General features: G+C 40.5%; 1 protein-coding gene across 18 annotated transcripts in view; it reads left to right on the forward strand.

The window, feature by feature from the left end:
- The window catches only part of LOC131928736 (CLIP-associating protein 2-like), a 72217-nt gene that overhangs the window by 18976 nt on the left and 26056 nt on the right, over positions 1 to 27185 (forward strand). For 13 of the 18 annotated variants that reach the window (XM_059284844.1, XM_059284830.1, XM_059284834.1 and 10 more), the window contains 11 exons: positions 14844 to 14981; positions 18949 to 18975; positions 20102 to 20175; positions 20777 to 20869; positions 20988 to 21133; positions 21518 to 21653; positions 22472 to 22542; positions 23841 to 23978; positions 24628 to 24819; positions 25498 to 25562; positions 26062 to 26103. In XM_059284844.1, the coding sequence (XP_059140827.1) occupies positions 14844 to 14981; positions 18949 to 18975; positions 20102 to 20175; positions 20777 to 20869; positions 20988 to 21133; positions 21518 to 21653; positions 22472 to 22542; positions 23841 to 23978; positions 24628 to 24819; positions 25498 to 25562; positions 26062 to 26103 (1122 nt within the window). Of the gene's footprint in view, positions 1 to 14843; positions 14982 to 17369; positions 17436 to 18948; positions 18976 to 20101; positions 20176 to 20776; positions 20870 to 20987; positions 21134 to 21517; positions 21654 to 22471; positions 22543 to 23840; positions 23979 to 24627; positions 24820 to 25497; positions 25563 to 26061; positions 26104 to 27185 lie in introns of those variants that run through there. The other 5 variants (XM_059284841.1, XM_059284846.1, XM_059284849.1 and 2 more) reach the window with 3 other exon arrangements.

Consider the following 27185-nt stretch of genomic DNA (forward strand, 5'->3'; position numbering starts at 1 on the left):
GTTTTAAAGTAGTTTCTTGTTGTTTTTTTTTAATATCCATCTTTGGGTTGTGTTTTAGAACTTTTTTCCTCCCCTTCTTTTCGTTGAAAGTTGATGCTAGCGGATGCCATTAAATTTTCTAAACACGAGTTCCTTTAGCTAGCAGTGATCGCGTGTGCTGACACAGTTACACGTGTGTACCTCGCGTGTCTGTTGAACAGCTCTTTGTGCTTTCTTCTCTACACAGTTAAATTAACGCGTGCAATTTTTTTTCTGCTCCGTACTAATCTGTGGAATTTTACTGTTCACTCAGTACATACTTTCCTTATAAGTTTAGTAGATTTTTATAACGTATTAATTGGTTTTATTCTAGTTAAATTCTCCAGCGGTACAGTCTTTGTTAGGTTTTGTATACGAGTCTAGCCCAGCTGTTTCTTTATTTAATGTAGGAAATCCCAATGCCGCGTCACTCCCCCTCCCTAGCTCCCCCGCCCCGTGGGCCGTATTTAATTTTAGAGCAAGCACATGCGCTGTCAGGCGGCTAATGCTGATAATTACCTTTTTGTTACGAGCGCCGGTGTTTACATGCATGTAAACAGTTGACAAATTCTTTCTCTTCCTCTTTGTATCTATGATGGCTAGGTTTGAGCTGCTTGATAAAAGAAGGGTTACATGGTAGCCTGTTAAAGCCCGTTCTCTTCTTGTTTTTATATTGTTTGGTATTTTTGTTCTTAACTTTTACTATTCCGTCATCGTTTCTATTTGTCTAGAAGTTTGTTATAATTATAAATTTTTATTTTTCATTTTTGGTTTAAGGATAGTCATATTGCGCCATATATTTGGCTAGTTTATTTCAACGTTTGTCTTTAAGGCTATATCTGTGACCAGTTTTATGCCTATTTATCTTGTCGTGAAGTCCTTTAGTCCATGTTGTGGAGATAAAGTAACAAAATTTTGAAATGTGGTCGTGTGTATATTTCAGTAACTTGATCAAGTCTTGTAGTGGATACACTACAACAGTGTGGATGGTGATATAAACTTGTGTTACTGATTTATCACCTTGACTGATGATTTTTCCAGGTGCCATACCGCGATAGTTTGAGACCATAACCGTTCGGAGTGCGGCTTTATCTAGCCGCAGTAGATCTAGCTTAGTCTGAGATCAAACGGTCTTTCTACACACAAAAAAATCCCTTTTGGCAAGGCTGTTGGAGGATATCACGGGGGCATCAGTAGTTTTTGAAAGTTTTGGATTAGCCCAAGTCATGAAGTGGGATTCTCTTCAGTGGTGAGGCTGGGGGCTGGTTGGGTAGACACGGCTCCAGCCATCGTGTCCAGTTTTATTTTAGTATCTCGGTTCTAGACATTGATTCAAGTGAGGACAAAGCTCTCTGTAAGTTTTCTGTAGGATATATGGAGTAATAGAGTCGCTTGACCAGCGGTCATTATATCACCTGCCTGCAGTCTAAAGCTCATCCTGGATACTTGATGTACTGCATTCAGCTGACCAGTGATCACCATTTCACCTACCTGCAGTCTAACACTTAACCTGGATAAAGTTATACATTCAGCTGACCAGTGGTCACCATATCACCTGCCTGCAGTCTAACACACACTCTGGAAATTGAAAGTTATGCATTCAGCTGACCAGTGGTCACCATATCACCTGCCTACAGTCTAACACTTATCCTGGATAAATTAATGCATTCAGCTGACCAGTGGTCATCATATCACCTGCCTACAGTCTAACACTTATCCTGGATAAATTAATGCATTCAGCTGACCAGTGGTCATCATATCACCTACCTGCAGTCTAACACTTATCCTGGATAAAGTTATACATTCAGCTGACCAGTGGTCACCATATCACCTGCCTACAGTCTAACACTTATCCTGGATAAATTAATGCATTCAGCTGACCAGTGGTCACCATATCACCTGCCTACAGTCTAACACTTATCCTGGATAAATTAATGCATTCAGCTGACCAGTGGTCATCATATCACCTACCTGCAGTCTAACACTTATCCTGGATAAATTAATGCATTCAGCTGACCAGTGGTCATCATATCACCTGCCTACAGTCTAACACTTATCCTGGATAAATTAATGCATTCAGCTGACCAGTGGTCACCATATCACCTGCCTACAGTCTAACACTTATCCTGGATAAAGTTATACATTCAGCTGACCAGTGGTCACCATATCACCTGCCTGCAGTCTAACACTCATCCTGGATATTGGAAGTAATGCATTCAGCTGACCAGTGGTCACCACATCATCATCACCTGCCTCCTGCCTAGCATCATCCACAGTCTGACATGAGCTCCATCAGGGAGAAAATCTTCCAGAAGTGTCGCTCCTTGTTCCCCACCAGAAGTTCCAGCAACGGTAACTAGAGTTTGTCAACTAACGCCCCGGCTTGTTTGTACCTGTACCCCTGACAGCACTCGCACCTCTCTACTCTCGATGTTGTTCAGCCCTAGCCTGTGTATTTCAGAGTTAAGAGGAGTGTCCCCTCTACTCTAGGTGTTGTACGGTACTAACCACTGTAATCAACGTGTCTCAACTAACCCAGGAACAATTTACTCCGCTACAGTCATAGAGTTGCATGTAGATTTTCTCGTGTGATTGTACTAATTGGTGCCGTCTCGGTGTATAGGTTCGTGCTCATGCTCTTCGTTCAATTATAACCTTGTCTTGTGGCGTGGTGGATATCATGTATTAAAAAATGTCGGTCCCAATTTAGGGCTTCTTGTTGCACTGACGAGACTTAATATGTCAGCACTAGTCTGACAATGGCCATTCAATGCCGTGTTGAATTCAGATTGATCTTCAGCGTTTAGTGCTACTTTGTCCTTGTACGGTATCCGGGTGTATGTATCACGCCCAATATAAATTTAATTAGTGCCTAAGACCATAGGCACAACACAACACAATCGACCCGGTTAAATTCGGGAAATCACGTGATTAGCTAGCCGACACATGCCAACACTAGCAATGTTTCAAGTCTGGCTATAGAGGGTTTTATGAGTGTGTTGTTCCGCTTGAGTACGATTCTCTAGTAGCGTCTTGCTCTTTTTGTCTCTGTGACCCGAATCACCTTCTGTTGTATGGGGCTGTTTCACAAAGAACTTTGTAGTTTTTTCTGTCTCACCCTACCTGTGCAGTGAGCTTAAATTAGACCAATCATCAGGTTTAGAACATATTCAGCCAATGGGCCAGCTTTTAATGTCGACACGCTATTAAGCTGATTTTTACCAACCCTATAGTCACACGTTATAAAAGACTACTTGACACCCCCTCCCCTGATATGACTTTTAAGTTTCACACTCCCCAAACGGTGTAGTTGGGGGTAGAGCGTACGACTGTTGATCCGAAAATCTTAAGTCCCTAGGACGTCCCAGAGGCCAGCCAGCTTTGATGGGTACCTGACTCACGTTAAGAAAGTTTAGGCGGCTGGAGTTAACCACATTATCCCATTATATGCCGAGGCCATAGAAATACATGAATTCTATAGGGCTTATAAGTCCACGGTCTCGAAATCTACTAGCTTGCAAGTACGAGAACGAGAAGTTGTGACCTACTTACAAGCCCTATTTCGTGTGCTCTGTTAAACGCCACCCCGAAAGAATAACTTTCCCCAACCATATACACAACAAAAATTTGATCTCGCATCCCCCAACTCATTCCTCCGCGTAGTCTGAACCACCAAACCACTCTTCTTTCACCCACTCCTTATCAACATCCAAATAATTTTCTCGTCCTAACAACTTATAAGCATCGTATTTACACGAAAGATTTGCCTAGTCTAGAGTGGCAAGTCTTGCCGAAATAGTCTGGTGGCTAATCTGACCATCTTGATGTTGTCTTCACGTGCTGGTCACACAATACCCGTCTGTACTCACTCGCTGCTACAGTGCCGTGTGATCTCTATCAACTATCTGATGATACACTTGCTCTTCTTCCTAATATAACCCCACTGACTGGGTGCTTTTTTTTTCATGAGTTCGTACCGAAAAAAATATACAAAGACTGGTAGTGTAATATCAAGTAATTCAGTCAAGTGTCTTCGAGAACAAATCCAATTCGATGAAACGAGTAATTTGTCGAGCACTTGGTGTGATAGTTTTGTTTTACAGCGGCCTCTACAGTATTTGAACACGAGTACGTTATTTGCGGTGAAATCCTTGAACCGGCACTACGGGCATGCTTCAATCCTAACCTTGTGGTCTGTGGAGAAGAAGAAAAAAAACGTGTACATCTTGGTCTACCTGTGCAGTGACTCACCCATCATTCAGCTCAAAAACTCAGCTGTTCACTCACGGTCATAAGTTGCTTGAGGAAGGAGGGGAAAAGCTGAATAAATCATTGACAAAGCCAGATGCGATACTTTTAAACTAGCGTTAGAATTCCGTATTTTTTTTTAACTTGCTTGAAAATATATAAAGGAGAGATTTAAAAAAAAAAATTAGAGTATGCTCCAAAACGTATACACTTATAGTCATGGAACTATAAAACTTCCAGAGGGAAGTCGAGTACACACTTACCTACTTTTTCTAACAGCTCGTATCGTCAGTAGTTCTGTTTTAACCCTGTGGGTTCAAGTTTCGTTGTTGTCGATTTCAGCAATAAGAATATGTAGATACAGAACCGTAAAGTCTTTTGTGAACTTACTGAAAGAGACAGTGGTTAAAGGATAAACCTCTACATCCTTTAAAAATTGCTGCGGTGCCAGTAGTAGAAAAATGTGAATAATCGGATGGTGCCGGTAGTTAGACTGTAGACAATATCGGTAATCGGATGGTGCCGTAGTTAAACTGTAGACAATATCGGTAATCGGATGGTGCCGGTAGTTAAACTGTAGACAATGGCGGCAGTACTACGGTGCCGGTAGTTAGACTGTAGACAATGCCGGCAGTACTACGGTGCCGGTAGTTAGACTGTAGACAATGCCGGTAATCGGATGGTGCCGGTAGTTAGACTGTAGACAATGCCGGCAGTACTACGGTGCCGGTAGTTAGACTGTAGACAATGCCGGTAATCGGATGGTGCCGGTAGTTAGACTGTAGACAATATCGGTAATCGGATGGTGCCGGTAGTTAGACTGTAGACAATGCCGGTAATCGGATGGTGCCGGTAGTTAGACTGTAGACAATGTCGGTAGTACTACGGTGCCGGTAGTTAGACTGTAGACAATATCGGTAATCGGATGGTGCCGGTAGTTAGACTGTAGACAATGTCGGTAGTACTACGGTGCCGGTAGCTAGACTGTAGACAATGCCGGTAAACGGATGGTGCCGGTAGTTAAACTAGACAATGCCGGTAATCGGATGGTGCCGGTAGTTAGACTGTAGACAATGCCGGCAGTACTACGGTGCCGGTAGTTAGACTGTAGACAATGCCGGTAATCGGATGGTGCCGGTAATAAGACTGTAGACAATGCCGGCAGTACTACGGTGCCGGTAGTTAGACTGTAGACAATGCCGGTAATCGGATGGTGCCGGTAGTTAGACTGTAGACAATGCCGGCAGTACTACGGTGCCGGTAGTTAGACTGTAGACAATGCCGGTAATCGGATGGTGCCGGTAATAAGACTGTAGACAATGCCGGCAGTACTACGGTGCCGGTAGTGAGACTGTAGACAATGCCGGTAATCGGATGGTGCCGGTAGTTAGACTGTAGACAATATCGGTAATCGGATGGTGCCGGTAGTGAGACTGTAGACAATGCCGGTAATCGGATGGTACCGGTAGCTAGACTGTAGACAATGCCGGCAGTACCGTTCGTTTGAAGGTGTCTGTAATCTGATGATGCCGTGAGTCCGGCAAGTGTCATATGAGCTGTGTGCAAACACGTTGATCTCTCGTGTCATATGAGCTGTGTGCAAACACGTTGATCTCTCGTGTCATATGAGCTGTGTGCAAACACGTTGATCTCTCGTGTCATATGAGCTGTGTGCAAACACGTTGATCTCTCGTGTCATATGAGCTGTGTGCAAACACGTTGATCTCTCGTGTCATATGAGCTGTGTGCAAACACGTTGATCTCTCGTGTCATATGAGCTGTGTGCAAACACGTTGATCTCTCGTGTCATATGAGCTGTGTGCAAACACGTTGATCTCTCGTGTCATATGAGCTGTGTGCAAACACGTTGATCTCTCGTGTCATATGAGCTGTGTGCAAACACGTTGATCTCTCGTGTCATATGAGCTGTGTGCAAACACGTTGATCTCTCGTGTCATATGAGCTGTGTGCAAACACGTTGATCTTTCGTGTCATATGAGCTGTGTGCAAACACGTTGATCTCTCGTGTCATATGAGCTGTGTGCAAACACGTTGATCTCTCGTGTCATATGAGCTGTGTGCAAACACGTTGATCTCTCGTGTCATATGAGCTGTGTGCAAACACGTTGATCTCTCGTGTCATATGAGCTGTGTGCAAACACGTTGATCTCTCGTGTCATATGAGCTGTGTGCAAACACGTTGATCGCTCGTGTCATATGAGCTGTGTGCAAACACGTTGATCTCTCGTGTCATATGAGCTGTGTGCTAACACGTTGATCTCTCGTGTCATATGAGCTGTGTGCTAACACGTTGATCTCTCGTGTCATATGAGCTGTGTGCTAACACGTTGATCTCTCGTGTCATATGAGCTGTGTGCAAACACGTTGATCTCTCGTGTCGTATGAGCTGTGTGCAAACACGTTGATCTCTCGTGTCATATGAGCTGTGTGCAAACACGTTGATCTCTCGTGTCATATGAGCTGTGTGCAAACACGTTGATCTCTCGTGTCATATGAGCTGTGTGCAAACACGTTGATCTCTCGTGTCATATGAGCTGTGTGCAAACACGTTGATCTCTCGTGTCATATGAGCTGTGTGCAAACACGTTGATCTCTCGTGTCATATGAGCTGTGTGCTAACACGTTGATCTCTCGTGTCATATGAGCTGTGTGCAAACACGTTGATCTCTCGTGTCATATGAGCTGTGTGCAAACACGTTGATCTCTCGTGTCATATGAGCTGTGTGCAAACACGTTGATCTCTCGTGTCATATGAGCTGTGTGCAAACACGTTGATCTCTCGTGTCATATGAGCTGTGTGCAAACACGTTGATCTCTCGTGTCATATGAGCTGTGTGCAAACACGTTGATTTCTCGTGTCATATGAGCTGTGTGCAAACACGTTGATCTCTCGTGTCATATGAGCTGTGTGCAAACACGTTGATCTCTCGTGTCATATGAGCTGTGTGCAAACACGTTGATCTCTCGTGTCATATGAGCTGTGTGCAAACACGTTGATCTCTCGTGTCATATGAGCTGTGTGCAAACACGTTGATCTCTCGTGTCATATGAGCTGTGTGCAAACACGTTGATCTCTCGTGTCATATGAGCTGTGTGCAAACACGTTGATCTTTCGTGTCATATGAGCTGTGTGCAAACACGTTGATCTCTCGTGTCATATGAGCTGTGTGCAAACACGTTGATCTCTCGTGTCATATGAGCTGTGTGCAAACACGTTGATCTCTCGTGTCATATGAGCTGTGTGCAAACACGTTGATCTCTCGTGTCATATGAGCTGTGTGCAAACACGTTGATCTCTCGTGTCATATGAGCTGTGTGCAAACACGTTGATCGCTCGTGTCATATGAGCTGTGTGCAAACACGTTGATCTCTCGTGTCATATGAGCTGTGTGCTAACACGTTGATCTCTCGTGTCATATGAGCTGTGTGCTAACACGTTGATCTCTCGTGTCATATGAGCTGTGTGCTAACACGTTGATCTCTCGTGTCGTATGAGCTGTGTGCAAACACGTTGATCTCTCGTGTCGTATGAGCTGTGTGCAAACACGTTGATCTCTCGTGTCATATGAGCTGTGTGCAAACACGTTGATCTCTCGTGTCATATGAGCTGTGTGCAAACACGTTGATCTCTCGTGTCATATGAGCTGTGTGCAAACACGTTGATCTCTCGTGTCATATGAGCTGTGTGCAAACACGTTGATCTCTCGTGTCATATGAGCTGTGTGCAAACACGTTGATCTCTCGTGTCATATGAGCTGTGTGCTAACACGTTGATCTCTCGTGTCATATGAGCTGTGTGCAAACACGTTGATCTCTCGTGTCATATGAGCTGTGTGCAAACACGTTGATCTCTCGTGTCATATGAGCTGTGTGCAAACACGTTGATCTCTCGTGTCATATGAGCTGTGTGCAAACACGTTGATCTCTCGTGTCATATGAGCTGTGTGCAAACACGTTGATTTCTCGTGTCATATGAGCTGTGTGCTAACACGTTGATCTCTCGTGTCATATGAGCTGTGTGCAAACACGTTGATCTCTCGTGTCGTATGAGCTGTGTGCAAACACGTTGATCTCTCGTGTCATATGAGCTGTGTGCAAACACGTTGATCTCTCGTGTCATATGAGCTGTGTGCAAACACGTTGATCTCTCGTGTCATATGAGCTGTGTGCAAACACGTTGATCTCTCGTGTCATATGAGCTGTGTGCAAACACGTTGATCTCTCGTGTCATATGAGCTGTGTGCAAACACGTTGATCTCTCGTGTCATATGAGCTGTGTGCAAACACGTTGATCTCTCGTGTCATATGAGCTGTGTGCAAACACGTTGATCTCTCGTGTCATATGAGCTGTGTGCAAACACGTTGATCTCTCGTGTCATATGAGCTGTGTGCAAACACGTTGATCTCTCGTGTCATATGAGCTGTGTGCAAACACGTTGATCTCTCGTGTCATATGAGCTGTGTGCAAACACGTTGATCTCTCGTGTCATATGAGCTGTGTGCAAACACGTTGATCTCTCGTGTCATATGAGCTGTGTGCAAACACGTTGATCTCTCGTGTCATATGAGCTGTGTGCAAACACGTTGATCTCTCGCTTCCGTCCTAATTAGCTGATTATTTCATTACTGCAGGCTGTTAACTTTACAGGAAGCGGCTCATTTAAAAGCTGTCAAAATACCTTTTTAAAAAATTGAGCAATTATCCTCGCGTATTTGAGGTTACAGACGTAATCAATAGCATTCAATTTAGGTCTCTGCGTTGTGTTCCAACAAGAACATTCCCTTTTGTTAGAGCAGTTACTCCATACTTTCACTTAGGTCTACACTATCTCTGCTTCATACATATTTTTTTTTATAGGCCCCTGTTTTCACCTGTACAATTTTTGCAGCAGAAAGGAAATCACTGGTTAAGATATTAAAGCAACCTCTCTGCCGATATGTTGCCATCCCCGTCTTTAAAAAAATTTGTACTTTGTTTATCTTAAAACTGCCCTCTCCTCTTCCCACCCCTCCCCTCCCCTCCTAGACTTTATTTAACCTCACATAAGTGAAGACACTTACGCTTCAGATTTTTTAAACACCTTATCATGCGGGTAGTCGTGTGTTTCCTACCACTAAAATATAAGCCTGGTGCGAAATATGCATGATACATACAGTTCTGTGGTCTGCATTCACTGTAACTAAAGTGAGATTGTACAAGCAGTGGTCTTAAAATACTTTTCCTGACCTGTGGCGCTGAGAGATTGACCCTTTAATCAGTGTCGGCTGCTAATGAAAGCTGTAATCTCCTGTAACGTCATGTTTAGCTCCAGCAGCCCATCCTCGCTGCATAATGACCTGGCTGTTAGTACAGGCCAGGCATGCTTTCTGCACGTTAGGGAGGTGCATTCGTGTTGATGTTGTTGGGTAGCCACTGGTCAGGGAGGTGCATTCGTGTTGATGTAGTTGGGTAGCCACTTGTCAGGGAGGTGCATTCGTGTTGATGTAGTTGGGTAGCCACTGGTCAGGGAGGTGCATTCGTGTTGATGTAGTTGGGTAGCCACTTGTCAGGGAGGTGCATTCGTGTTGATGTAGTTGGGTAGCCACTGGTCAGGGAGGTGCATTCGTGTTGATGTAGTTGGGTATCCACTGGTCAGGGAGGTGCATTCGTGTTGATGTAGCTGGGTAGCCACTAGTCAGGGAGGTGCATTCGTGTTGATGTAGTTGGGTAGCCACTTGTCAGGGAGCTGCATTCGTGTTGATGTAGTTGGGTAGCCACTGGTCAGGGAGGTGCATTCGTGTTGATGTAGTTGGGTATCCACTGGTCAGGGAGGTGCATTCGTGTTGATGTAGCTGGGTAGCCACTGGTCAGGGAGGTGCATTCGTGTTGATGTAGTTGGGTAGCCACTGGTCAGGTAGGTGCATTCGTGTTGATGTAGTTGGGTAGCCACTGGTCAGGGAGGTGCATTCGTGTTGATGTAGCTGGGTAGCCACTGGTCAGGGAGGTGCATTCGTGTTGATGTAGTTGGGTAGCCACTGGTCAGGGAGGTGCATTCGTGTTGTCGTGTAGCTGTAGTTGGGTAGCCACCGGTCAGGGAGGTGCATTCGTGTTGATTTAGCTGTAGTTGGGTAGCCACTGGTCAGGGAGGTGCATTCGTGTTGATGTAGCTGGGTAGCCACTGGTCAGGGAGGTGCATTCGTGTTGATATAGCTGGGTAGCCACTGGTCAGGGAGGTGCTTTCGTGTTGATGTAGTTGGGTAGCCACTGGTCAGGGAGGTGCATTCGTGTTGTCGTGTAGCTGTAGTTGGGTAGCCACCGGTCAGGGAGGTGCATTCGTGTTGATGTAGTTGGGTAGCCACTTGTCAGGGAGGTGCATTCGTGTTGATGTAATTGGGTAGCCACTGGTCAGGGAGGTGCATTCGTGTAGATGTAGTTGGGTAGCCACTGGTCAGGGAGATGCATTCGTGTTGATGTAGTTGGGTAGCCACTGGTCAAGGAGGTGCATTCGTGTTGATGTAGTTGGGTAGCCACTGGTCAGGGAGGTGCATTAGTGTTGATGTAGATGTAGTTGGGTAGGCACTGGTCAGGGAGGTGCATTCGTGTTGATGTAGCTGGGTAGCCACTGGTCAGGGAGGTGCATTCGTTTTGATGTAGTTGGGTAGGCACTGGTCAGGGAGGTGCATTCGTGTTGATGTAGTTGGGTAGGCACTGGTCAGGGAGGTGCATTCGTGTTGATGTAGTTGGGTAGCCACTGGTCAGGGTGGTGCATTCGTGTTGATGTAGTTGGGTAGCCACTGGTCAGGGTGGTGCATTCGTGTTGATGTAGTTGGGTAGCCACTGGTCAAGGAGGTGCATTCGTGTTGATGTAGTTGGGTAGCCACTGGTCAGGGAGGTGCATTCGTGTTGATGTAGATGTAGTTGGGTAGGCACTGGTCAGGGAGGTGCATTCGTGTTGATGTAGTTGGGTAGCCACTGGTCAGGGTGGTGCATTCGTGTTGATGTAGTTGGGTAGCCACTGGTCAGGGTGGTGCATTCGTGTTGATGTAGTTGGGTAGACACTGGTCAGGGTGGTGCATTCGTGTTGATGTAGTTGGGTAGCCACTGGTCAGGGAGTTGCATTCGTGTTGATGTAGCTGTAGTTGGGTAGCCACTGGTCAGTGAGGTGAAGTAGTGTTGATGTAGATGTAGTTGGGTAGCCAATGGTCAGGGGGGTGCATTCGTGTTGATGTAGTTGGGTAGCCACTGGCCAGTGAGGTGAAGTAGTGTTGATGTAGTTGGGTAGCCACTGGTCAGGGTGGTGCATTCGTGTTGATGTAGTTGGGTAGCCACTGGTCAGTGAGGTGCATTCGTGTTGATGTAGCTGTAGTTGGGTAGCCACTGGTCAGTGAGGTGAAGTAGTGTTGATGTAGCTGTAGTTGGGTAGCCACTGGTCAGTAGTGGTCAGGCTAATGCATCAGGTCAGGGAGGTGAAGTAGTGTTGACTTGTAGCAGTAAATGTATTGTTGGGACCATCACTGTGTCCAAAAATCTATTTTTGGGACCATCTGTGTGTCCTAAAATCTATTTTTGGGACCATCACTGTGTCCTAAAATTTGTTTTTGGAACCATCACTGTGTCTTACAATTTGTTGTTGGGACCATCACTGTGTCCTAAAATCTATTTTTGGGACCATCTGTGTGTCCTAAAATTTGTTTTTGGAACCATCACTGTGTCCTACAATCTGTTGTTGGGGGCCAAAAGCCACGTGATAAAAGACAAAGGTACCTTTAGACTGCGTTGTCTTACACCTGTCCTCGGGAATGTTTAAGTGGCGTCATCAAATATTTGGCCGCTCAAAGGCAAGCAGCGACACACAATGCTAGTTGATTTAATTTTTTTTTAACTGGAGGGGGGGGGGGAAGCAAACACACGAAGAAAACACAACTAATGAACACTGTACACGAACCTGTATGATCGTCGCAAGGTCATTCGTCGCTGTATGTTTTAGTCCCACTGTCCCTCGTGTCTGTGAACTCATGGTGTGGAGAAGCCTTGTCTTCTGAAGATTTGTTTTTATGTCATCTATTGAATAGTCCAGAGAAAGTAGATGAAGAGGGGGAATAAAATACACTAATATGTATCGTTTTCATAGCTGAACAACACAGATTGTATTTCTAATTTGAAGAGCCACGGGTTGCGGATATTATAGGCTACTTTTTCACAGCTGACGGCTCACGGCTAATATAATTAACTCGTCCCACCATGTACCACACAAGCTGGCTACATGCAGATCTAGATGACTTAGTTGGCCTACAGACTCCAGAGGAACAGCGACACTTCCTGATCTCGCGTGCTCTACCCGCTTTGCTATACTTAGCTGAGCGTGGAAAATGTTTCTCAACGTTTTACTTGTTCTAAAGCAATCTCCACACTAGCTTTTGTTTCAACTACACAAGTTTGACCTTCGTGTCGTGACATTATGGCATCATGTTTCTCAACGTTTACATGGTCTAAAGCAATCTCCACACTAGCTTTTGTTTCAACTACACAAGTTTGACCTTTGTGTCGTGACATTATGGCATCATGTGTCTCAACGTTTACATGGTCTTAAGCAATCTCCACACTAGCTTTTGTTTCAACTACACAAGTTTGACCTTCGTGTCGTGACATGGCATCATGTTTCTCAACGTTTACATGGTCTTAAGCAATCTCCACACTAGCTTTTGTTTCAACTACACAAGTTTGACCTTCGTGTCGTGACATGGCATCATGTTTCTCAACGTTTACATGGTCTTAAGCAATCTCCACACTAGCTTTTGTTTCAACTACACAAGTTTGACCTTCGTGTCGTGACATGGCATCATGTGTCTCAACGTTTACATGGTCTTAAGCAATCTCCACACTAGCTTTTGTTTCAACTACACAATAGAAGTTTGACCCTTGTGTCGTGACATTATGGCATCATGTTTCTCAAAGTTTACATGGTCTTAAGCAATCTCCACACTAGCTTTTGTTTCAACTACACAAGTTTGACCTTTGTGTCGTGACATTACGGCATAATGTGTCTCATCTGTGTACATGGTCTTAAGCAATCTCCACACTAGCTTTTGTTTCAACTACACAATAGAAGTTTGACCCTTGTGTCGTGACATTATGGCATCATGTTTCTCAAAGTTTACATGGTCGCAATCTCCACACTAGCTTTTGTTTCAACTACACAAGTTTGACCTTCGTGTCGTGACATTATGGCATCATATGTCTCAACGTTTACATGATCTTAAGCAATCTCCACACTAGCTTTTGTTTCAACTACACAAGTTTGACCTTTGTGTCGTGACATGGCATCATATGTCTCAACGTTTACATGATCTTAAGCAATCTCCACACTAGCTTTTGTTTCAACTACACAAGTTTGACCTTTGTGTCGTGACATGGCATCATATGTCTCATCTGTGTAGCTCCAACAAAATCAATACGGACAGCGCGCTCTACTCTGTGTGTGGGAGACACGTCTGTGTAGACATATTGTAGTAACAATACTAACCAATACATGGGGCTGATCCTACCATTGGCTTTACATCCTGCATTTATTGATTCCATTTTACACCTATCACTAACATGATTACTATTCGCATGTCTTTGTTAAATCTTCAGTCAAGATAATTATTTTACCACTAGTTTAAAATCCCTCACCCGTCATCATGGTTGATTGGTTTATAAATTAAATCATTTAAACAAAACTGATTTGGGGCCTAAGTGTAGTGGTAGAATGCTTACAAGAATGTGTTTGTCCTTTTGTACACATGTGTTGGTAGAATGCTTACAAGAATGTGTTTGTCCTTTCGTACACATGTGTTGGTAGAATGCTTACAAGAATGTGTTTGTCCTTTTGTACACATGTGTTGGTAGAATGCTTACAAGAATGTGTTTGTCCTTTTGTACACATGTGTTGGTAGAATGCTTACAAGAATGTGTTTGTCCTTTTGTACACATGTGTTGATAGAATGCTTACAAGAATGGGTTTGTCCTTTTGTACACATGTGTTGGTAGAATGCTTACAAGAATGTGTTTGTCCTTTTGTACACATGTGTTGGTAGAATGCTTACAAGAATGTGTTTGTCCTTTTGTACACATGTGTTGATAGAATGCTTACAAGAATGTGTTTGTCCTTTTGTACACATGTGTTGGTAGAATGCTTACAAGAATGTGTTTGTCCTTTTGTACACATGTGTTGGTAGAATGCTTACAAGAATGTGTTTGTCCTTTTGTACACATGTGTTGGTAGAATGCTTACAAGAATGTGTTTGTCCTTTTGTACACATGTGTTGATAGAATGCTTACAAGAATGTGTTTGTCCTTTTGTACACATGTGTTGGTAGAATGCTTACAAGAATGTGTTTGTCCTTTTGTACACATGTGTTGATAGAATGCTTACAAGAATGTGTTTGTTCTTTTGTACACATGTGTTGGTAGAATGCTTACAAGAATGTGTTTGTCCTTTTGTACACATGTAGTGGTAGAATGCTTACAATGATGTGTTTGTCCTTTTGTACACATGTAATGATAGAATGCTTACAGAATGTATTTGTCCTTCCAGCGCCCTCCAGGAGCAGTGGTAGTTCCAGCCATGAGGAGCCAGACTTTGACTTCCTCAAACCAACGTCAGGGAAAACTGTCCAAAGAAAACCCAGTTCAGCTTCCAGCTCTTCGGTGCCAAGACGAACCTCTTCCACAAGTAAGTTAGATCACTGTGTGCTAGAAACTCTGCTCAGTCTTTCTGTTCTATTCTGATTATTTGGTCATCGGTTTCTAATGTCTTGTCTAAAACGTTTGTACATTCTTATCTATGTGAGATTTGTTTGTCTAATGGTTACACGTTTAGAATAAACAATCAGACCGATATTTTTTGTGTGCAAAGATCCTGTCTTAACAGAGTTGCGCCGTATTAAGCATGCTAAATAGTTAGCGCCCGTTGATCACATTTCCGTTGAGAAAAATGAAAGGAACATTTCCGTTAGTAAAGATTTCGACATTTAATAATTTGTTTGAAAAAATTGACGAGCCAATCCAGGTAAACCAGCGGAAGTTTTGAAAGGTTGACAGGTGTAAAAAGTTTGGGTTAAAACATTTCCATCTGTTGGATTGGATTTATCCAACTCAGTCTAATGCGTTTGAATGGCTGGATTAAATTTGGTATTTTTTTTTTTTTTTTTTTTTTTTACTTGAGTAAGTAGTGAGATACTCTAGCAATGTATAGGTTTGCTGGATTTAAAAAATAATTCCTTGTGGCGATGTTCTTCCAATAATAATTGCAGGCTTGCAGTACTGTGACTATCTTAGTGACGTATTCAGTACCCCCCCCCCCCCCCCTCCCCCATCCACCTACAGCCCTCGTGTTCACGTGACCAGTCAGTCAATGGTTGAACGATCCCTTAATACCCATTGGTATGTGAGCCACGAGGTCATGTCGCAACAAGCCATATGGTGCTTAGTTATTGTTGCCGACTGGTGGGCCATACGGACTAGTCTACACCTAGTCTAGACCTTTATATACTCTCTATCACACACACATTGATATGGGTGCATGTGTGTGTGTGTGTGTGTGTGTGCATGTATGTATGTTTGTATGTATGTATGTATGTATGTATGTATGTATGTATGTATGTATGTATGTATGTATGTATGTATGTATGTATGTATGTATGTATGTATGTATGTATGTATAAACACTCAACCCCGACAAATCGATATGCCGTCCATCCTCCGGGAAATGTTGGCTAGTATCGTGACTCATTTGGTGTTATTACCACATGTATACACACTAGTGCCTAGAAGTGGGGAAGACATAGACTACATGGCTTTACCGATGAATACATCACACTGTGTTTGTGTGTACACGCAGCGCTGTACACATCGAGGGTATCGCTACAGCTGGTAATACGTTGATCAGCTGTGTAGGCCTGTGCTTTCCTGAGTACCGGACTCTACCCGCTCACACACACACCGGACCCTACCCCCCCTTCCCCCTGGTAAATCCCTGTTAATTAACAGATCAGTGTTCCCCCCTCTGTAATTGGCCGGCTATGTGTCATTTGCCCGATGTAAACAAACCGTGTATCAAATGGCCTGCCTCTAGCCTGAGTCACCTCGTCTCGTATCGAACAGCCATTGATTAGGCCGTGTCCGTGTGTAGTTCGTGTGTGTCTCCTGCTATGCCGTTTAATAATGCCCTGATCTTATCTGGTATCGGGGTTCGTGGTCTCCACACGTTTAATGTGTGTGTGCTGCTGTACTGGATTATCTGCAAGTGTGATGATGTCGTTTGGGATTAGGTACAAGCCACGGCTGTAACATTTACTTGCCTGTGCATAAACAACAATAGGGTTGTTACTTGAATGTGCAGTAAGATTAGTCATTGTTGATTCAGACATGTTGATGTGCACTCAACTTGAGCAGTGTTGATTCAGTCAAGTGGATTAGTAATGGACTAACAAGTTATGTAGTTCTGGACTTGATTGTGTGGTAGCATTATATTGTCATTGTAATGATAGGTTAATGTTCATTCAGTCAAGCTGCTAGGTGCTACTTCAGTTAATGTTGATTCAGTTCAATTTGTTTTGTACTTGATTGTGTGGTAGCATTATAATGATAAGTTAATGTTCATTCAGTCATGTTGCTAGGTACTACTTCAGTTAATGTTGATTCAGTTCAATATGTTTTGTACTTGAATGTGCAGTAAACTCTCAATCGGTGTATACTTTGACATTGAAGAGACATGTTGTGATTGGACTTGACTAAGCTGTATTACAAGTTAATGTATTTTAGTAGGTTTTGAATTTGTGCAGTATGCTGTGTACTTTACAGTGCAGTAAGTTGCTAGTGTACAACTTGACAGTGCTGTAGTATTGTTTGGTGTAATATTTAACAGTAACATCAGTTAGTGTTGGTTGAGTTCAGTGGCTGTAGCACCTGTGTTTAGTCTAGAGAGGTGGTAGATGATGGTAACTAGCCACAAGTGATGTTATGTTAGCTGAGGTAGCAACTAGCCATTAGTGCTGTTGTGTTTGAAGTTATGAGTTAGAAACCAGCTACAAAAGTTGTGTATAACGTGGCAGCTAGAAGTTTAAATGGAAATGTTTGTTGGTAACAACCTACTCTTCTGGACCTGATTCTACAATGTCCAGTTCAGGTATGGTATTGTCCTGATATTTTTAACCAGTACAATGTTGCATTTAAACACATTTAAGCCCACCAACAACCCCACCACCTTGACAATAATTTACCTGTGACTGTAAGACTATCAATCCCAGCACCTTGACAATAATTTACCTGTGACTGTAAGACTATCAACCCCAGCACCTTGACAATAATTTACCTGTGACTGTAAGACTATCAACCCCACCACCTTGACAATAATTTACCTGTGACTGTAAGACTATCAACCCAACCACCTTGACAATAATTTACCTGTGACTGTAAGACTATCAACCCCACCACCTTGACAATAATTTACCTGTGACTGTAAGAATATCAACCCAGCACCTTGACAATAATTTACCTGTGACTGTAAGACTATCAACCCAACCACCTTGACAATAATTTACCTCTACATGTAAGACTATCAACCCAACCACCTTGACAATAATTTACCTGTGACTGTAAGACTATCAACCCCACCACCTTGACAATAATTTACCTGTGCATGTAAGACTATCAACCTCAGCACCTTGACAATAATTTACCTGTGACTGTAAGACTATCAACCCCACCACCTTGACAATAATTTACCTGTGACTGTAAGACTATCAACCCCAGCACCTTGACAGTAATTTACCTGTGACTGTAAGACTATCAACCCCACCACCTTGACAATAATTTACCTGTGACTGTAAGACTATCAACCCAACCACCTTGACAATAATTTACCTGTGCATGTAAGACTATCAACCCAACCACCTTGACAATAATTTACCTGTGACTGTAAGACTATCAACCCAACCACCTTGACAATAATTTACCTGTGCATGTAAGACTATCAACCTCAGCACCTTGACAATAATTTACCTGTGACTGTAAGACTATCAACCCACCACCTTGACAATAATTTACCTGTGACTGTAAGACTATCAACCCCAGCACCTTGACAATAATTTACCTGTGACTGTAAGACTATCAACCCCACCACCTTGACAATAATTTACCTGTGACTGTAAGACTATCAACCCAACCACCTTGACAATAATTTACCTGAACTTTGAAGTCATGCCAAGATCTTGAAGGACTTGTTTGAATCTTCTTATCTGATGGTGTCCCTGTTTTAATATCTGGTCTTTTTATAGAACCTTTCAGTTACGTTATCTTATTCACCTTTAGGTCTCCTATTTATTGGGGAAAAAATATAAATTTTTCAAAATGTATTAGTGGATTATTATGAAATTTTTTTTAAAAACTTTTTCACAATGGGTATTGTCTGATTATGTTTAAAAAAATTTAATAAATTACTCAAAATGTGGTAGTGTTGATAATGAAGAAAAAAAATCTCAATTATGTTTGATTATTTAAAAAAAAAAATTAAATCAATTTTTCAAAGAGTGGTAGTCTGATTAGTAATGAAATGGGTGTGTAATGAGTTGTGAGAGTAGATCAAAGAAAGTGCTAATAACGAGTTGAGATAAAGCATAACCTAATTTTCTCTTGTGCAGCAGTTGAGCCAAAAAGGAAAAGATCTGGTAAATTGCCCTGAGTTGATGTCTAGATGTTTTAGCTGTAGACTTGATGTGGTAGCTTGATGTATCTACACATAGGAATAGTATTGTCTTCAGTCACAGTTGCTTTGTTTTTTTTTAATTGCTTATACAAGTGGGGTGAAGCATTTAGTATGTGTGTGTAGCCTTAGTTAACTCTTTTTATGTCTTTACTGAAAAATTGGTTAATTTTAAAGAAATTATTTTTAAAAGTAAATTTCTCTAAAAAGCAGGGAAAAACTGTTGGTTTTTGGAAACATATTTATAACTGATGTGGGTTTTGGGGAAACTTTATAATTGTTGAGTTTGAGAATGTTTGGTTATCTGAGATATTAAGTTGAGCTCCTTGTTTCCTAGCGTGTTGTGACCATACTATCCCTTCATATGTTGAGGTCATAGAAACAGGTGAACTCTACTTCACTTGCCCCATAGACCGTCAAGTTAAGAAGGGGAACTTGACTTTTAGCTGAATTCTTGACATCTTTATGTACATCTTATCCCTCCCAAATCCCTACAAATTGGTTGCTGTATTATTGGTATTGTTTCAGTGTTCACTTATGCTTTTATTTTCAATTTGAAAAAAATTAGATTGTACGCACTTTTAAAAAATTTCCTATTCTAAAATTTTTTTTACATTTGTCTTAGAAAAGTTAAAGGCCTGTGTATATAGATCTATATTTTTTCATTTTTTAACACACAATTTTATAATTAATTTTTGTTTCAAAATACTTAACATTTTTGTTTAAAATGTAAATGCTTCATTAGATAACAAAAGTCATGTTTTCATTTTACCACACTTTAGTTTCAATCCAACAAAAAATAGCCTTACTAACTTTTAAGTTTTCTGGTTCTAAGTCTTTGTTTATTTTTGTCATCAAATAGAATCTAGTTATTATTTATTTTAATATCTATGTTATCTATGTTAATACTCAGTTGGTTTTATTTTGCTCTATAAGCTTTCCCTTTTTTTTTTATATCGGTTGTTTTAATTTTTTTTTTCTATGTGTCACTTCTCATGATGTGTACACTTTCTCCTGTGTTAGTACTCACATTTTGAATGAATGAAAAAACAAGCATTGTGTGTGTACTCACTGTGTTTCTCCATCTACAGCTTCAGCTGGGGGGTCGGGTGCTGTGGATGAAGAACATTTCATCAAGTCATTTGAGGATGTCGCCTCAGCTAAGGTAAAAAAAAGTTTCTTTACTATCTGTTAAGTTTAAACTAGGTAAAAATGATCGTAACTGGTAAGTTGTCCTATATTTCCTATATTTATTAAGCTCAGCCCAGGGAATACATAGAAACAACAAACATTTGGTGTAGCATTTTAGCTAAGCCAGTTAATTTTTCATTATTACATGTCTAGAACTGGTCAGTTGATGATGTCGCACACATGGGGTGGGAGGGTGGGTGGGATTTAGTAAGGATGATGTGTGTGTGTGAGGGCGGGGGGGGGGGGGGGGGGGGGTAATATATTATTATGATGTTGCATTTTTAATGTCTCCATGGTAAAACAATGTTATTTTTAGTTGTAGTCTTTACAGGAGGTAGGGTGTTGAACTTTGTAATGTATTTTAATGTGTAGGGGGTTGGGGTAGTCTGGTTTTTGTAGCAATGTCCTTTAAATTACCTGACATCATTTATGTACAACCTGTAAGAACAAATAGAGTACTGGCTAAACCATTTCAATGTGGGTACTCCTTTAATTGTAGATCTAACTTAACTCCCACTAAAATTGGGTTTTTGTTATTATTTTTTACAAATGAAACTTTTTGAATAAAATTTCAGATTTTCTCCTCGAGAGATGTCCAAGAACAGATGATGAAGATCAAGGACACTTTAGCAGATCCCAACATCACATGGGAGAAAAGAATAGACAATGTTAGTTTGTATTCACTGAGTAAAGTGCTATAGTGCTTCCTTCTTGTTCATATTTAATCACATTGTTTCACTCTGTTCTTGTCAGTTTTTTAATTCTGTTCTTGACTGTACTCCTCAGATAAAAATGCTACGTTCCTTATTATTAGCTGGAGCTGCAGATTACGATGATTTTTTCCAGTCATTACGTACATTAGAATCTGCATTTATACTTGTTGTAAAGGACCTACGATCACAGGTTGTTAGGGAAGGATGCATAACAATAGCGTATGTTTACATTCTCTTGCAACAACTATTATAAGCTCTATCGTATGAAATAAATGGTTCAATGGTTGATTGAAACGTTAAAATGTAGAAAGTAATTTACTTTTTTAAGTTAAATTATTTGTGGCAGTTGATTGAAAGTTGAAATGTAGAAAGTAATTTTTTTTTAAAATTAAATTTTTGGGGCCGTTGATTGAAAAGTTGAAATTAAATTATTTGTGGCAGTTGATTGAAAGGTTGAAATGTAAAAAGTAATTTATTTTTTTTAATTAAATTATTTGTGGATGTTGATTGAAAAGTTGAAATGTAAAAAGTAATTTATTTTTTCAAATTAAATTATTTGTGGCCGTTGATTGAAAAGTTGCAATGTGTACCCTCTGCCTGCAGGTACCTGTCCCAGCAACTTGGCACCAAGTTTGACCACTTTGCAGAGTCTGTGCTGCCCTCTCTTATAAACCTCATTCCCAACAGTGCCAAAGTCATGTCTACTTCAGGTGTTGTGTGTATACGATTTATCATGCAGGTAAGTCTAGCTGTACTGACCTATACTTACCAGAATATAATATACGAGCCTACTCGTGGCGTATCATACGCCGCTATTTAGTTGTTTTATTTTCTACTTTTCAGTCATTCATAATTTGTGAATTCGACAGTACCAATGCTGCCACTGAAAATATTTGCTTTAAAACACTACCCCCCCCCCCCCCCCCCCCCCTTTCCCCCAACCTACACCCCCCCTCCCCCGTGAAAGCAGCCTCCTCTTAGTTACCTCCTGTAAGTTTAAAATCGTTTCAAACTAAATTATCTGCCCATAATAGCCGTCACTAAACCCGGCTCTACCATTTGTACATTTAGTGTGAACCACAGCTCACCAGACCATGTGGGGGTGGGGTGGGGGTGGTAGTGATAGTGATAGAGAGGGGACTGCAAGGCGCGCTTGCAGCTTGTTTTCGAACGTCTCCCAGAAGAGAATTATATATATAGATATAGTATAAAAAAAAATTACTGGCCACTATACTCTTTATATTGACCAATCTCCAATTTTTATATTGACTAGTCTACAATCAAATTTAAAAGTATACCATTTATAAATTGACCAGTCCACCATCTTTACATCAGCCAATCTATCATCGTTATATTTTCTAGTCTACCATCTTTATATTTACATTAACCAGTCCACCATCACTGTCTGTTAGCGTAGCGTTAGCCCTTGTATCACATATTAACATGTCACTTTATGCAGATCAGTGGATTTAACCTGTTTAGGTTAGAAATTAAATAGATAGATAACCATACACATTGACCCTATAAAGTGATTGTTCTATTTGATCTTACCCACAGTTTGTTCACACCAACCGCCTCATTCCTATCATCACAAGCAATCTGACATCCAAGTCAAATGTCATCAGACGGTATGTATAGTTGTTAAAACAAGATATTTATAATTATAAGCAGTTTTTTAAAGTGAATGCTTCATCTGATGAAGGAAAATTGACACCACCACAATGGTAGAAATAGTCTAACTTTGTCAATTTAAAACTAAAAAATAACAGTAATAAATGATTTTATTAAAAACAATATTAGAATATTTTATTTTTTATTTTCTGTCATGAGTTTTCATGTTTATATTGTTTTTATTTCTGAACATTTTCAACTGAAATGTTTTTGATCAATAAACTAAAATTCCCTATTGAAGAGTACCTGCTGTTCAGTATGACTCCATACCTTCAATTTCTCTGTCCCCACAGCTCCTCATTAGAGTTTGTCAACCAGATTCTTCACTCAACAATTGTGTTTACCATATACTTCTCTGTCCCCACAGCTTCTCATTAGAGTTTGTCAACCAGATTCTTCACTCAACCATTGTGTTTACCATACATTTCTCTGTCCCCACAGCTTCTCATTAGAGTTTGTCAACCAGATTCTTCACTCAACCATTGTGTTTACCATACATTTCTCTGTCCCCACAGCTCCTCATTAGAGTTTGTCAACCAGATTCTTCACTCAACCATTGTGTTTACCATACATTTCTCTGTCCCCACAGCTTCTCATTAGAGTTTGTCAACCAGATTCTTCACTCAACCATTGTGTTTACCATATATTTCTCTGTCCCCACAGCTCCTCATTAGAGTTTGTCAACCAGATTCTTCACTCAACCATTGTGTTTACCATACATTTCTCTGTCCCCACAGCTCCTCATTAGAGTTTGTCAACCAGATTCTTCACTCAACCATTGTGTTTACCATACATTTCTCTGTCCCCACAGCTCCTCATTAGAGTTTGTCAACCAGATTCTTCACTCAACCATTGTGTTTACCATATATTTCTCTGTCCCCACAGCTTCTCATTAGAGTTTGTCAACCAGATTCTTCACTCAACCATTGTGTTTACCATATACTTCTCTGTCCCCACAGCTCCTCATTAGAGTTTGTCAACCAGATTCTTCACTCAACCATTGTGTTTACCATACATTTCTCTGTCCCCACAGCTCCTCATTAGAGTTTGTCAACCAGATTCTTCACTCAACCATTGTGTTTACCATACATTTCTCTGTCCCCACAGCTTCTCATTAGAGTTTGTCAACCAGATTCTTCACTCAACCATTGTGTTTACCATATACTTCTCTGTCCCCACAGCTTCTCATTAGAGTTTGTCAACCAGATTCTTCACTCAACCATTGTGTTTACCATACATTTCTCTGTCCCCACAGCTCCTCATTAGAGTTTGTCAACCAGATTCTTCACTCCTGGCCAACACATTGCCTGGAGAAACATATAGCTCTACTGCAGGATGTCATTAAAAAGGGGATTAATGATGCTGACTCTGAAGCCAGGGCACACTCTAGAAAGTGAGTAGATGTTTCTAATGAAGGGTTAGTGTTCTAGTAGGCTAACCAGAGAGCAACACCATTGGGAATGGGAAGTAAATTAAATGCTTTTTACTAAATTTTAAAAATTAATTTTTAAACTGTACATTGATGTATTTATGAAAGAAAAGTGGAGACTAATAAGCTGATTTTTAATGAGCATTTTAATCTAATTTTGATTTTTTTAATTTTATATTTTGGTATAAATTTGCACAATTGAATTTAAAAAAAAAAAATTTTAATTTAAAAATTACTAATAGGATACAATTTTTCCTGGTGTAGTTATGAGCCCTAGCAAATTTGAAGTTTTTAAGCATAATTAAAGCTTCAGAATTCAATGCATATACTATACTAAAAACCCAACAGAAACATTTTTTATGACAAATAACTATAAGTCAAATATTGAAAAAGTAGGGTTAGTGGATGCAATTAATATAGTACCAGGCTATTTATTTGCGTTCAACTTTCCATTTGAAATTATTTAGTGTTTTTGCAAGGGATTCAGATGCATATCATTACAATACTTCACCCATTCATAACACCAGTATGTATTTTGGCAACTTTGTCCTAGTGGCTTTCTTGTCTCCTCAGGCATCTAGTAATTTTAACACCAAAATTGTTTAACTTGTAGAGCATTCTGGGGGTTTGCTGACCACTTCAAGTCTCAAGCAGACGCCCTTCTTCTCTCCCTGGACCCTTCTAAACAAAAGATGTTACAAGGTGAGGTCAGCAATTCATCCTCCAGCTCTAGTCTCAATGGAGATGTCCGGCCAAGGTCTAGGTCACGTGCAGCCAGTGAGGAGCGGTCTGCATATGGTCCAAGGTAGGCAACATGGAACAGACAGTCTAGATGTTAAGTGCTAGCTGCATAGCATGAACATAGGACAGTACAGTACTTCAGTCTAACAGCAAGGACAGTTTCAGTACCTAGGTTCAAAATAGAAAATTACAGTACCTTGTTCTAAAATAGCTAGGACAGTAGAGTACCTGGTTTAAAATGCAATAGTACAGTACCGAGGTCGAACATAGCAAGGACAGTACCAAAATCTAAAATAACTGTCCTTGCTATGTTCGACACTGTCTTTGCTGTTTGATGTAGGCACAGTACCTAGGTTTAAATTAGAGCAGCACAGTGCCTACATCAAACAGCAAAGACAGTGTCGAACATAGCAAGGACAGTACCGAAATCTAAAATAACAAAGTCACAGTGCCTAGGTTTAAAATAGAGCAGTACAGTGCCTAGGTCAAACAGCAAAGACAGTACTGTACCGATGTCTTAAACAGCAAATACCACAACTAGGTTGACACTTGCAAGGATAGTAAAGTACCAAGGTATAAGAAAGCAAGGAAAGTACCGTACCTTACCTAGACAAAACATAGCCAGAACATTTCGTCTAGTACTTAGGTTCAATCAATGTAACAAACTAGTCTAACACCAAAGTAACAGTCTACTTCTGGTTCAACAATGGTATTTACTTTGTTATATATGAACCCCCCACAGCCAAGGTACAGCCTCCTATAAAAAGGTGACTCAAAGAATCAGCTCTTCCAAAAGTGATGCTGGGGGTAAGATAATTTTTAAAAATATTTTTAATGGTTGCCATGGTTATACATCTTGTTAATGAATGGTTCCATCATTTTCAAATATTTCAAATATTTTTTCTTGAATGATTGTTCTTGATGTTCGGATTGTTCAAATTTTCTTTCTACTTTGTTTTAAGTAATATTTTCTAGATAGTTTTGAAGCTCTTTTTACAATTCAAATGTTAAAACTTCTCGGTTTTACTGTTACATTTGTTTGTTTTCTCATCATTTTTCCACCCCTCTAACTTGGCCATTCTTTCCATCTGGTAACCCATTATAGTGGGTTATTTTATTCCTGTTTATAGATATACAACCCTTATTTTTTAGTCATCTCTTTTGGCTGACAAAACTCTCCTTATATTTTGTAAGTGTTATCCTTTACCCTCCCCTCTACCCAAAAACGGGTATCCTCTTTTGTTAAACTTTGTACATGTCCTGAAGTATGCTCTGTTTTTGATTCAAATCTCATTATACAATAAAGATGCAGATTTGGATAGTGACCTTGACCCCATGGCTCGGAGAGGTAAGAGGTTATCTATCTCTGTTTCATCTGTCTGCTTTAATCCTTCATTGGACTGTATCATCTCATCAGTCAGTTGATTCCTAATATGACTGTATCATCTCATCAGTCAGCTGATTCCTAATGTGACTGTAACAATTCATTCCATCAGTCAACTGATTTCTAATGTGACTGTAACAATTCATTCCATCAGTCAACTGATCTCTAATATGACTGTATCATCTCATCAGTCAGCCTTAAATTCATTATTTGACTTGCTTCTCATCAGTCAACTAATTCTTAATGTTTTTAAATACATTGTCAGTCCACTATAAACTCATTTGACTGTAACTCCCCCATCAGTCAACTGATTTCTAATATGACTGCATCACCTCATCAGTCAACTGATATCTAATATGACTGCATCAATTAATCAGTCAACTGATTTCTAATATGACTGCATCAACTCATCAGTCAACTGATTTCTAATATGACTGCATCATCTCATTTTCATTTGACTTTAACAGATTTGTTGTTTTATCATGCCTCAATCAATTATAAATGACTTACTTCACTTTTAATAATAACACCATTATCCAGTTGTGGCCAGTTGTTCTTAGTTTCTAGCTTGATTTGTTTTATTGATTAAAATCAACATTAGTCGCAGTATCTCTAGTTAACTGATTCACTAGCCATCTTTACAAAGTATCTCTAGTTAACTAATTCTCTAGCCACTTTCAATTACATATATTAACAAATAAGCAAAAAGTGCTATTTTTATATTGATACAACAAATTACTAAAATCAACATTACTAACATAAAAGAATCCATTTTTGTAGGTTTATTTAATCAATATAATCACAACACCACTTATAATATTGCACTTAACTTGTAATATATCTATTTACATACCTAATACTAGCTAACTTATGTAATTGAAATATTTTTTTCTTAAATGTTACACAATTCTCCAGTTAGAAAACAACTTAATTTGAAAATTTAGCTTGACTTGTTTCATTTCATTTGCATTGGCGCAAGTCCAATGAAATCACTCCTCAAATCTTCTCACTGTTATTGAGTCACACCATACAACTTCACTTCTCTG

This window comes from Physella acuta, unplaced genomic scaffold (assembly GCF_028476545.2).
Source record: "Physella acuta isolate Inbredline_101_S28 unplaced genomic scaffold, ASM2847654v3 ptg001535l, whole genome shotgun sequence".
Classification (NCBI taxonomy): Eukaryota; Metazoa; Mollusca; class Gastropoda; family Physidae; genus Physella; species Physella acuta.